The sequence below is a fragment of the Mus caroli genome, chromosome 3 (genome assembly GCF_900094665.2).
Source record: "Mus caroli chromosome 3, CAROLI_EIJ_v1.1, whole genome shotgun sequence".
Taxonomy (NCBI): domain Eukaryota; kingdom Metazoa; phylum Chordata; class Mammalia; order Rodentia; family Muridae; genus Mus; species Mus caroli.
Window position 1 is genome coordinate 27,990,764 of NC_034572.1, and position 13,798 is coordinate 28,004,561.

General features: G+C 41.3%; 1 protein-coding gene and 1 pseudogene across 22 annotated transcripts in view; one reads left to right on the forward strand and one right to left on the reverse strand.

Moving 5' to 3' along the window:
• Pex5l (peroxisomal biogenesis factor 5 like) overlaps positions 1-13,798 on the reverse strand; it is a 203,636-nt gene that overhangs the window by 59,379 nt on the left and 130,459 nt on the right. For 12 of the 22 annotated variants that reach the window (XM_021157192.2, XM_021157188.2, XM_021157189.2 and 9 more), the window contains 3 exons: positions 9,403-9,514; positions 1,505-1,699; positions 279-402 (listed from right to left, as the gene is read on the reverse strand). In XM_021157192.2, coding sequence (XP_021012851.1) covers positions 279-402; positions 1,505-1,699; positions 9,403-9,514 — 431 coding nt within the window. Of the gene's footprint in view, positions 1-278; positions 406-1,504; positions 1,700-9,402; positions 9,515-13,798 lie in introns of all 22 variants that reach the window. The other 10 variants (XM_021157190.2, XM_029475058.1, XM_029475062.1 and 7 more) reach the window with 1 other exon arrangement.
• On the forward strand, positions 6,344-6,499 carry LOC115030825 (annotated as a pseudogene).

The window sequence follows — 13,798 nt, forward strand, 5'->3', positions numbered from 1 at the left end:
TTCCCTTCCCTTCCCTTCCCTTCCCTTCCCTTCCCCCCTTTTCCCTTTCCCTTTCCCTTTCCTTTCCCTTTCCCCTTCCTTTCCCTTTTCAAGTTGTCAAAAGTGATTTGTGGAAGTGATGGCATATAGATTGTTATTCTATTTTGATCTAGACATCTATTTTAATCTAGACTCCTTAGGTATCTGGATTAACCGAGCTCACTGGTTATTTCCAGACATGACAATCACAGCCATAAAGTCATTGTAAGGTGATGTTCAGGAGCATCAGGACATCTTACCACAGAAGCTCTTTGGACCCGGTTCTAGAAGAACATGATTTCCTTTCTGCCATGAGATGCCCCTTGCTTGTTCGGTCACCGTGAAACTTGACATCATCCCATTTTTCCAGTTGTGTTTGAATGTCTACTAAGGAAGAAGAAAGTGGAGGAGAAATCCCAGGACCAAGCAGACAAAAAAGGGATTGATTAAGATCGAGATTCCAGGCAAACTATACGCAGTCCATGTGTCTTAGACCCAAGGCTAAGATTTACCTTCTTAATGCACACGAGACTAAAATGAAACACATATACCTAAATAAAAACAAGACTTATTAAGATAAGATTGCTTTTACAGTTGAATCAATTAAGTAAAATTAATTTCAAGACCTAGTTTTATGAATCTATATGCATTTACCTGACACATAGATGCATGTACACAAACATGCACATGCATGCACATGTACACATAGGCATATGAACACACACACACACACACACACACACACACACACACACACACACACACCACACCACACAGAAGCACACACATTTGCTTGATTTGTCTAGTTGCATGAACTGAGAAGCAAACTGTCCTTTCTCAGGGGGATGTGGAGTATGTAGATAAAAGTTTGAGCTCCGAAGTTAACTAGGGTTAGGTCCACATTTTCATCTCTTTCTGTTACTAGCTGTGAGATCTTGGACAAGTTAAATTTTAGAGCCTGTTTTTCACGTGTTTTAGAGTTGTAATGATGAGGTAAAACATGTAAGCAAGTGGTTCCGATTCCTGGATATTGCAAGCTGACATTGAAGAGTATTGATAGCTGTCATCACCATCTTGGACATTATCTTAGGGATGTTTTGTCTGAATGTCCCCAAGTCCCCTGATGCTCTTATTTGTCTCCCTTGTTTCTCACTTGTGTTAAACTGAGAGTTCCTAGAAAGCAAGATGTACACTTTCCTTTAATTTTAGCTCTCAGGATAAAATTGAGAATTGTCTGTCACCCATCCCAAGCTCAGTCCATTGGGAAGAACACATAAGTGAATGAATCAATACTTCTTTCCTGAAGCCGAGCTCTCATGACTACTCATCTAAGCACAAAAGATGCTATACTCTTCCCAGCTTCCCGAAAGAACTTTATCTTTCCTGCTCATATGTTCACTGTTTTAAAGTCATCTATGAACTTGCCTGTCCTATCAGCACCAACAAGACAAGGTCAAACCAGAGCTGCTGCAAACCTTTGCCTTACCTAAATTTAAGGATGATGTCTCTGGCCCTCGGAGAGCCTGTGCTCTCTGCTCAGCATCTGCACTGATGAGGTCAGAGCCATCAGCTTTCTTCTTGAGGGATGAGCTCTTTGATGAGGGCTCAGATTTCTTGGCTTTGGTTTGGGTTTGAGAGACGGGTTCACTCAGGTCAAGGAGATCCAAGCCAGTGGTCAACACTATGGGAGACAGAAGAAGGCAAGAGAAGCCATTTACTTCCTGTAGTTTTTATTATGCATTCATTTGTTTTTTTTTTTTTTTTTTTGTTTGTGTGTGTGTGTATGTGTGTACTCATGATTCAGGGTGTGGGTGGAGACACATCTTGCTTGTGGATGTCAGAGGACAAATTTAGGTGTTGTGCTTAGGCACTGTCCACTTTGTTTTTTGAGATGAAGTCCACACTGTCCTGGAACTGGATAAGTAGATTTGTCTGGCTGGCCTTTGATCCTCAAAGATGTGCCTATCTCTGCCTTCCCAGGCCTAGGATCATACCACCATGTCCACTCTTCTTCTACTTTTCTTTCTTAAATATGGTTTCTGGGGGTGGAACCTAGAGCCTTGTCCTTACAAGCCAACCACTTCACCAGCTGACGTACCTCTCTAGCCCCAGTATTTTTTTTCCAAAGTAAGTGCATCAATTGGGCCCATGTAGCCTCTATGTTGATAGCATGGATTAAGTCAGCAGTGTGTTTGGGTCTCACTGGGAAGGGGTTTTATAACCCAGTTGATGAACAGGAGTGAGTGCTGATGCCCCAACATTTAATATGCCAATTGTAATTCCAGACAACCAGCTATAAAATGGCTACACCTTTATTTCCTAGTGGGTTGATTTCATTGTACTAAGTACTTTAGAGAAGGCAGAAATAAGAGTATGTTCCCATGCAAACCCAGGCAAGTCAGAATTAATTAGGCCAGCTTTCTGACCTATTTTTTTCTGAGTGCGGGCAACTCATATTTGGCTAGCTCTATCTGAGAACCAGAAAGCCAAAAGGAGAGATAGTTCCTCCTGCTCTTCCTCTCTTGGAGGCCAAGTGTGCAATTGGTCTGGTAGCTATCTAGGAGTCTTCCCTTAGCTTGGGAAATGCAAGAGTGGATAGTGGAGTCCCTGTGTTGACCATCCCCCCATCCCCCACAATGTACAAGCAACCACTATAGCACTTTTCCCAATTACAAGTCCCATGGATTTTCAACTTGTCCTCTGGGTGGAGATTGGGTGTGATTGACAGATCAACCCCATTCCACCTGCTTTCCACTTGGGTGTCCACTTGGCAGAGCTCCATGGAGCTCACAAGGCTAGGTTCCTTAGTCATGCAGTCTGTCCTGTACATGAGCTAGCCATCCTCAGAAGAGTCTCTGGTGTTTGAGTGAAATGGGTCCCTAACCATCATACTTCTAATGTGCCTTGAGCTAGATTTCCTGGGCAGCCTGAGCTCCAGTTGCCGAATCTGAAAATGGAGAATCAATAGTCTTATAAATGTGGGATGAAGATTAAATGATCCAATAACACAAAGCAGCAGGCTTACACTAACTATTCACTCTGTAAATGCCATTTTAGGCAGGGCAGAGGGTAGTGTAGTGGTGGGACAGTTTGCATAGCACTCACAAGCCCAGCTTGGTTTATTCCCAGCAATGTGTGTGCATGCACAAGTGTGCACTTGTGTGCATGGCGCATGCTCTCTCTCTCTCTCTCTCTCTCTCTCTCTCTCTCTCTCTCTCTCTCTCNCTCTCTCTCTCTCTCTCTCTCTCTCTCTCTCTCTCTCTCTCTCTCTCTCACACACACACACACACACACACACACACATTTTTGAGAGACCAAATGGCAACAATTCCCCAATTCCAATTCTTTCTTATTTAGTCTTTGCCAGCTTTGTTTTTCTGTTCTCTTTCAAGCCACAATCAAATCTACACACAGTGAGAAAGAACAAATGTTCTTGAGGATAAAACAAGAAGCAACAAAGGTTTTGTCTCCACGGAGGATTCTATAAAGTAAACTTATCACAAAATGGTCTGAAGGTGTCAGCTCGCCGTAGTGGAGTTTTCTTTAGAAGATGGGAGCCAGTTTCCAACAATGATCTGCTTGGAGAGAGAGGTGCTTGTGAGTCGGAACAAAGTGGGTGGCAAGAAGCTTCCAGAACTGAGTCAGTGGTGTGCTAAGCCACATTTAAGCACAGCAGGCAGCCTGAGTGATTAAATGAAATTTCTAGACACTATTGGAGTGGCAGGGAGTCTAGGCCCAATGAGACCTCTTTATGATGGAAGGAACAGCCTTTTTACCAATTGTACAAACAATGAAGAATTAGCCTTTTGCCCCTAAACTTTTCATAGAAGCAAGTTTTCTAGGAATCATGAACTTGGGTTCTTAAAGTACATTTGCTACAAAATAGTAGCCAGGGGTTTAATTTAATCTCTGTCTGCTTCTGAATGAGTGAACTGAAAATTCAAGCCAGCCAGTCATACAGTCCACTCTGAAAGCATCATGGGTCCTTTCTGTGTTTGTTCTCTGTGCCTTCATTGTTTTCTGTGTAGACGAGAAGCTGGAGCCAGACATTCATGAAGGCCCCACTTACTGCCTATTTAATGCAAGCAGTGTCTTACAGGTTGAACGGCCTTGAAGCTGGGAAGCCCTTAGGATGATAGCTTTGAAAGCAGAGATGGTTGGGGCAGACTTAGGCTTCTGGAGGAGACAGTGCATTGTTGTGTGAAGTGTCCTGTTGTCAAGGCTGATGAAGAAGGCTTATAGCTGCTCAAGCCCTTCAAAGCAGGCATGTCTGAGCCCAGAAGGGTTGCTGCTTCACTGACTGCCTTGATCCAGTTTAAAACACCCTCCTAGACACATGAAGGTTTGGGTCCCAGAACTTTTGTGTTTAAGGTAAGAGTACAGCAATCATTTGCTTTCAAGAGAGCATGTCAGAATATGCATATGTATACACATGTGAGTCAAAGTATGCATGTGCATATATATGTGAATTAGAGTATGCATGTACATATATACATGTGAGTCAGAGTGTGCATGTGTATATACACGTGAGGGCAGGACCAAGGAAATACCTCCCAAGCACGTTAGCTTTACATTTGTGGCCTTTTCTACCCAGCTCCCCGATAGTCACCACGTACAGTACACAGGTTGTGGGTCTCGTCATCTAAGTGTGCTCATAGGGACAATCCAGGAGGGTCAGAGTCTGAGAAGGGACTGTGACGATGAATCTGAGATGCAAGCTGCTTTTGATGAAGCCTAAGTCAACAATTGCAAAGTGGGAGCAAGCAAGGCAATGAACGTCTCTGACCCGAGAGGGCTGGGTTCCTGATGCCTCCAACTTCCAGAAATTTAAAATACAGAGGCACACCGTTTCACTTGCTATGTTTGTAGTGCCCTGTTTTGTAGTGCAGCAATAAGACGCTAACACAGTGGGTGTTCCCATTGAGCCTCAAATACAGGCATCCCATTTAAAACCTATTGAGACTTCAACTGAGCCTGGAGGTAGCTCTTAATATGGTAGCTCCCCTTGCCCCTTAACCCCCTGGCTATTTGGCAGTTTGTAAGGTTTGAGGCACGTTGGTAGTTTCAGAAACTGTCTTTTTTGGATAACTAAATTCCACTGGCTAACATTTCCTGACAAGTGTAGGCAATACATGTGAAAACAGTCATTTCTAATCATCTCGAGGACAGCTAAAATTGATAGGCTATGAAACCAGAAGGCTCTCCCAGGCCACTGCAAATGTATAGGAATATATATATAGAATATATATATATTCTCCTGAAAGTGCTACTTATCATGGCACCTGACTTTAATCCTAGCACTAAGTGTACAGGAAGAGGCAGATCTCTGAGTAATGGGCCAACCAGGGCCACATAGTGAGACCCCGCCAAAAGAAACAGAAAATTCTTATTTTGTTAAGTTGGTGGAAGACATACCATTATTAACACTGCATGATGGAGCATGACTTAGACATGTAACCATAGAAACTTTCAAATATATCTACCAAATAGATAAACTCTATTTAAAGAATTAAGCCAGCCTTTTCTCCTTTATTGGAATATGTCATTGATTTTACTCTTCAGGGTTTTCCTCTTCTATTTCCATTTGTACCTGTAAATGCTGTAAATGCACACACTGCATGTGTGTATGTGTTGTCTATGTATGCTCTGCATGTGTGTGTGTGTGTGTGTGTGTGGTGTATGCCTGCTCTGCATGGGGGCGTATGTGGACATTCTAGGTTAATACCAGGAATAACCTCTAATTGCTCATCTTCCTTATTAATTGAGGAAGGCCCTCTGAGACCCAGAGATTGCCAGCACACTGGGTCCTTCTAGCCTGTTCTGGAGACCCTGTTTCATCTGAATTACAGGCCAATGCCTGAGGGATCTGGACTCTGGCTTTCACACTAGGTTGCCTGGCAACTTTAACAGCGGAGCCATATTTCCAGCCCCTGCTTCCCAGATTTCTAAGTTTTTCTGAGACATGTCATTAGCTTCATGGCCAGGTGAGTTTCATAAGAATGATGCTAATATAGTTAAGATATTTTATTATGTAGCTTATGTATGGAAGTTCCAAACATAGGTATATTAACTCCAAGTGAAACAGAAAGATAAAAAATTATAAACTATGAAAAATGTTCCTTCCAAAGTAACTGTTGGTTTAATGACTCAATGTCTTGCTATTATGTGGCCCCAAAAATCATCGCAAAGGCCTCATTTTCTTCTTGAATTTTGACAAAGAGTCTGCCCTGTGTTTTAACATATGTCAATGTTAATAAATTATACAACAAGATTTGCAAATTTTGTCACACTATATGTATGACAATCATTTAAAATATCCATTGTAAGCTTTGTGCAGTGGCAGTATCGTAGCCAATGAGGTTTATCTGAGGCGTAATTATTGCTAATTAAAATATCCGTTGTTCAGTGGCTTTCAGGACATTTATTATTATCAGTCTGCATATAATATTGATGTACCTGCTTTTTAAAGAAATCAAGGATTTTGCTTGGTCTTGTGCAGCTGTCTATAATTTTAGGTACTTGGGAAATAGGAGAATCACAATTTTTCTAGGATACAGAATGAGTTCAAGGCCAGCCTGGACAATTTAGTGAAAATGTGTTTCAAAAATTGGAAAAAAATTGGGGAGCAGGGTGGGGGAAGGGTAGAGGGGGCTTTGGGGATAGCATTTGAAATGTAAATGAAGAAAATATCTAATTAAAAAAATCGAAAAAAAAAAACCCGGCTATGAATACTTAGCATGTAGGAGACCCTGGGTTCAATTTGCAACACACCAAAAAAAAAAAAAAAAAAAAAAAAAAAAAAAAAAAAAAAAAAGAAAGAAAGAAAAAAGAAAGAAAAAAATCAATCATGGATACATAATTATTTTCTCTTACTAAGCAATAAAAATATATTCTTTAAAAATTTGTTAGAAAAAAATTCATCATGTTGGAAAAATATTTCTTACATTGTTTACTCTGCATTGATTTTTATAAGAACTATACTCGTTAGGGATTAAAAAATGTAGTGATTTTTGCCTTGAGCTATAGTTCTGAGCTTGTAAAACAATGTGTCCAACACAGTATGATTGGAAATCACTGTAGGGCATAAAAGATTCATAATATTATGTTATGGATTGAATGGGGTTCCACCCCCTTGTTCCTAGGTAGAAGCCCCCATACTTCAGAAGGTGACCTTATTGGAAATATGTCTAAAGATGAAGCTGTCTTGGAGAAGGCCAGGACGCTGTTCCAGGATAACAGATATCCTCATGCAAAGGGGAAATTTGGATACAGGTAGGTGTGCAGACAGATACAATATGGTCTGCACACAGACAAAATACCATATGAAAAGTGGAGTCATACCCTTGTTACAACCAAAGGACAAATAGAAAGGACTGGAGTGTCCTGGAACGACGTTTTCCCAAGAACCTGCAGGGAAGTGTCTGGCCAACACCTTGATTTGATGTTGAGAGGATTGCTACTTTGTCATCTGTTGTCTCAGTTGTGGCGGGTTGGTGACCCTTCCCCACCCCTGCCTTCTGTTCCCATTCCCCAGGGCTGGGATTACAAGCTTCCACGTCCACTTTTTAGTTTTTTATAACAGGACTTTTGGGATTGAACTCAGGTTCTTCTGTTTTTGCAGCCAGTGTTTCCTGGCTGAGCCACTTCCCAGCCCTCAGGGCGGGGCTGCTCCAAAATGGCTTCGTTTCTTCATCAGTGGGAACTGAAGGTGAGGGTGAGCTCCCTTAGTCCCCTGACCCTTGTGGGATTGCCTGCAGTTGAGAGACACAGGCTCTGTACTTTCTGAGATAGCCCTGCAGTTTCACAGGGCTGAGCCCCAGCTTCAGAGGTTAGGACTAATCAGATCTGTTAGACTGAATTCACTCAATGTCCTGCTTCGAATGCCGCAAGCACTGTTCAGTGTTCCTGAGCACTCCAAGTGACAGCTGGATTTAGAAAGCAATCACCTGAGTGTGACATTAAGCAATAAAGAGGGAGGTGTCAAGAAGCTGTCCCCTGATATCAATCAGGATGACCTCCCTGGCTAGAGTTTGCCACTGTCAACACATCCCTGGATGGAGTCATTCATCTTCTCAAGTAGTTTCCGAGGTAAGAATCGTCTGTTATTAGATAAGGAAACCGAGGCTCAGCTACTGTTACCAGATAGATGGGGGAAGGCAGACGCTGGCCCCAGATGCAGAGCTGGGATGAGCACACATGAGTTTTCATCTCCCAGACCTTCAGAGCATCTACCTCTGCTGCCACCATCTGCCATGTGCTCTCTTTCTGTAGTGTTTTAGCAGTCTGAAAAAACATCACTTTTTTTTTCCTGTCTGATTTTATTCACTTGATTCTAGATAGTGAAAAAGTAAGTTGCCTGCCAGTGGAGTTCACCGTGGAAACGTGGGACTACTTTAAGAAGAAAGGCAGAGATCATGTTGATTGGCACCACCCATTCATTATAATCTCTGGTTTTCTACTCTTAAACACCACCCCTTTCTTATTATTTGAAGAGCACATCTTTGAACATGAATGTTGGCCCAGTGAGGTAGATTCAGAAAGGAGGCAAGTTGGAGAACTGTAGATCTGGCCAGTGGCAGGCAGCACTCTTTCCTCACATTGACGAATGCTCATTTCTACATGTGCCAAGCACTGAGCAGATGAGGGTATTCTATTGAGAATGTTTAATTCCAGGAAGTGTATGTGTGAATTGGAATGTTCAGATAATTTACATGAGCGATCAAGGAACACATTTAAAATGCTCTACGCTATTCCGTGTCTGTTGGGTATTTTAATTACCATTTAACGTGACTCAAAAAAAGATCACATTTTTATTTTGTTGGACTTGTGTTTCACAAAATATTTGCAAAAATAATTGGACCGTCAAGCTGAATTTGCAAAATCTAGCTCTGATATAGCAGCTCTCCTTGGAATATGGTGGATTCTGGAATACAGAGAGGTAAATGCAGAAGTGTATGTACCAGAACTTAAGTGAGAACAACAGCATGTTTAAGGCCTGCAAAACTGTATAGTTTCTTAGTATATCAAAAGTCATGTATTAATTTATGCTGAATTGTATACAGCCCAAAGTCACTTGGTTACAAACATTATCCCCCACTTAAAATGCCTAAAGGAGGGAGGGGCTGGTGAGATGGCTCAGCAGTAAAGGTGTTTGCTGCCCATCTTTACAACCTGAGTTCAATCACTGGGACCCATTTTGTGGAAAGGAACCATTTCTCATGAGCTGTCCTTCGACCTCCAGGTATATTTCAATATGCAAATGTCCACACCTACAAATCAATAAATATAGCAACCCTTCCCCTGCTTTAGTAAGATTCCTGGAGGAAAAGTATTTGCATGTGAGGGTAAATGCACTCCACTTGAGCATAGTCAGAAATGAATTACCGGCTGTGTTGGATGTCACTGGTTTTGCAATGGCCTCAGATTTGGTTTCGCAGAGGAAGTCGTCGATGGAGGGGCTCAGGAGGGGTCTGCTCTCTTGTTGCTCATTCACCAGCTGAGAACAAATGGACACGGGTGTCAAAGGGCTTCTCTGTTGAACTGCGGAAGCTTGTAAATGAAAACGCAGCCTTGCAACACAAGGGGACAAGCAAGCCTACTGAAATAAACACAAACATAAATAATGGGGTAGGGCCATAGAGAAAACAAAACATTACCATGGGGAAGGAATGAGCCTTCAGCACTGTTAACATAGTTTTGATGCAGCCAACTTCAGTGTTAAAGCTTAAGCCTGTTTCTTTCCCTCCGGGCGTGGCTTTACAAGTATCTAATTTCAACACAGCGAGAAAAGACACCTGTTCTACCACAGTTGCCATGGGCTAACGCCACTCTATATTTGGACTGAAAGTTCTAGAAAGAGTTGGAACAGTGGCTTCAGACTGCATGGTGATGGGTTCTCACGAGGACTGGCTGCTTGATGTCTATGGGTGAGATGTATACACACAGTTGTTTGGATGAACATGATTGATTTTTTTCCCTTTCTTAATAGCTCAAGGTGCCTAGAACAAACCCCCTCATTTCCTTAGAATGGTTTTGTAGGACAGAAACAATTTTATTTGAGAGAAAAAATATTGTTATATTATCTGTCTAGGCATCTAGTAGGTGTTTGTGAAAACCTTTAGTCTGTTGGAAGAGAGTCCTGTATGTGTAATCCTATGCTGCCACTAGTTCATTCTATGACTTAATAACCTTTCAATTAGACTTGAGATTCTGAGAGCTTGCTTCAGGGGATCTCTGATCGCTGCGAGTGAGCAGCTTTTACGTTAGTTCTTGTGCTTCATTTTGAGCCCATGTTTTCTATGGCTAAGAGAGAAAAGAACTTGGGAGTCTCGGTTTTCTGGGAGACAGTATAGAGGTTTGATTCTACTTGTCAAGAAAAGATGTGCCTCAAAGCATCTAGAATTTTAATAATTAACCTGCCGAGGTTCCAAGTATTTTAGAACACCTTGCATTATCAGGCCATTGTTCCTCTGGCTCAGGGTGAATAAAGTGGGCCACAGTCATCAGATAGGACATCCAAGCACACCATTGTTACTTCAATGCACCAAACCTCACACCTCCACTAGCGCTTCCTATAGAGAATTAAACATGTGATCCTCATGTATATTTGTGGCTACTATTGAGGGATATCACAGAGGTTACCCCTTTTCAGTGTTTCAGTTAATGGTGTTACCTGTTCTTCAGTTATTTTTAGTTTTAATGTTACTACATACAAAGACACGTTTCACTGGAAATCACATTGTTTAAGGTGGCTGTGGGTTTTAACCATTTTAATTTGTTTATTTTAAAGGATATTACTTTAGCCTATGAACACAATTCTGGTCCCTTTGCTTTTTGTTCCCATTCCCCTTGGCTATCACCCATGCTTATTATTGTGAAACAGTTTTAAGTGTTGAGGGTCTATGAGCTCATTGTAGTTTCTGGGTAAGGCATTTGAATTTTTAAAAATGCCTTGGACAACTCAAGTTTAGGAATTAGCTGGAATAGTTTCTGGCATAAAAGTCCATTTTATGATCTTAAACTGTACTTTGAAATCATTGGTGAGGCATAAATAAACCAGAAAATGACAAAATTGCTAAGACACAGTGATTCTGTGTTTGGGTCAGCTTCTCATACAGCAGTCTGGGTATAAGTGTTATGCAGGGGACAGTGTCTAGGACCCAGACGTCATGCTGAGTGTCCTGATGCCATTTGTTCCCCCGCTCAGTGTTTAATGAAATGAATCTTTCCTGTGGATGCCACAGAGTCAAGACTTACGGAGGCTGCAGGTCACCATTGAACATAGCACCACACGGTACGCTGCAGTGTTTCTCTAACAGAGCTGCATCACTAAGCAGCATGCTGTGATTGCCAGCCATGGCCCTACTTCTCCCTGACCTTTCAGCTCATGTGTATAAGACGCAACACATCCGTCACTTTAAAAGAGTGAATCTCCCAATTCTTTGACAATCACAACTTTTTAAGGAAAGTTTAATTTCACGAACAGATATCTATATGTAACTAAATTCTCTTTGTGCTGGTTTAAAAAAAAAACATGACTTGAGTATTTCTTCACTGTAGCATTTTAGTTCACAGAAGAATTTTGATACTGTTTGGTCTTGAAATGTCAAGGAAACATAAGGGGCTGACTTAGGAATGGGACCTTTATCTAAACACCAAGTTCACTTTTGTGTCACACACACCTTGCACACATGCCTGGAGGTAAGTTTATGTGATAGGTGTTGTGTGTCTGCCTATATTGCGGCTGAGACCTGCTGTTTTAACTCAGAGATTCTACTTGTAGCTTCATATTGAAGCATGATTACTTGTGGATCTTAGAGAATTTTCAGACTTTAGATTTTCAGAGTAGGAATTCTCAAGCTGTACCACTTTTAATATAGATAAATACAAGTTATATTTCATGAACTATTTTCTGGTACTCCCCTTTCCAAAACAGTGATGAGCAATAAATTTATGCCTGAATCCTGATTCTGTGCTCATGGCATGCAGAATAGTCCTGAGTCTCTACAGTTTAGAATATCGGGATCTTCAACTTCTGTAGATAATTTCTTAAGCTGAAAAATCATCCTATTTATTTGATGAATCCCAGAAAAAACATTGTTTATATCAACATGTAAATGGAAAGACAAGGACAAGGGAAAGGCACTACTGAATAAGAGCCCCCTTGAGGCAAGCATGCTTGTCAAAGGCAATAGAATTTTGTTGTTGTTGCTGAGTCGCTTATTCAAATTTCAGATGGGTTTACCAGAGGAAGAACCAATGGCCACCTGGGTTCACTCAGTACAGGAAGAAAGGGAACCAGGAGATGCTGGCTCAGAAGGATTCCTGAAAACCCAGCTCAGAGTCATGGCTATCCAGTCTTCTAGACCCTGTGTCTGCAGGCCGGTGCCTCTTCAATGTTCAGTGTCCAGTGACCACTGCTGACTCCAGGATTGATGGAAACACCGTGACAGTCACCTCATATCATTATGGCAATCTTGGGGTTTTGCTCCACAGACACAAAACAAGAAGGCACAATGAACAGCTTTTAGAGTTAGCGTTTTCCAGGCTGGATCAGTGTGGCGGTGCTCTGGCTGAAGCGGGGTGGTGCTGGGGAGTTCCATGTGAAGATGATGAAAGGTCAGATGACAGAGAGCATGGAACAGCCATTAAAATGGTCAGAAAGAGTTTGGGCTTTGATGAAGATGTAGAAGATGAGGTAAGAGATCATGAAGACAAAGGAAGATTCTCTTACAGAGTCTGAGCATAGACGCAACTGCAGCTTATACTTATTTATATCCTCCACAGCTTCCAGTGGGGAATTTTCATGAAAAAGTTGTTCAAAAATGGCTGACAAATGAGACAATGGCTCTGCAAGAACGTAACACACACACACATGTGTATCTCTCATAGTCCAAGTGAATTGTATCTCCAGTTTATGGACTTAGCATGGTTTTAGTCTCAGAAGTGCCATTTTTAAGTGTTTAGACTGGGTCAGCTTTCCCCATACCTTCTTCTCTTTCTTACACAAGAAGATGGTTTTTCTTGTGATTTAAGAATAAATAAATCTTTTAGGTCATAGAGGAAATGCTCAAATTGAATGGGATCTAAAACAATCCCTCTAATCTTTACTTTCAAATTGTATGCTATGGATTCTTTCCTTACTCATCAGCAGGAGAAGGTTTATTGACTTTTAGATTTACTTCATTTCATTTGAAAACACTTTATCATTTTCCCTCATTTAAATCTTAGGGTACAAAGCACATTGGAGCTATTACAATGTGACACAAAGGTTTCTAATTCTTTGTGAATAACTGAGTCAAGTCTTTGTAATTTTGATAATCAGATTATTAGATTAACCAGATTATCACAGGTGAGTTTAGATGGGCCATTTCCTTAGGAGTGAGGATTTTGTCTTGTTCTGTTCACATCTTTATGTTTCCATTTTCATTGATCTATGGTCTCTTCTCAGTGTTTGTATCAGTTCAGAGGTCATGGGGGATGTAGCTCAGTAACAGAACATGTGCTTAGCACGTGCAAGGCTCTGGTTTCAATTCCAAGCACATATGCAAATAGGCCCCATGTTAGTAATGGATGCTTACTTCTTTTGCAGGAGTCCTTACAATGGGTACACCTCAACCTTCTTCAGCGCAGGGCAGTGAGTACCTTTTTGGAGTTATCTCCATATTTATGCTTATGTGGTACCACCATCTTAGTTTTAATGTATTCCTTCTCATTGAACTACAACTGCTATGAGATTAGAGATTTTATTAAAAAGCTTTTGTGCATGGTATAGTAGTGG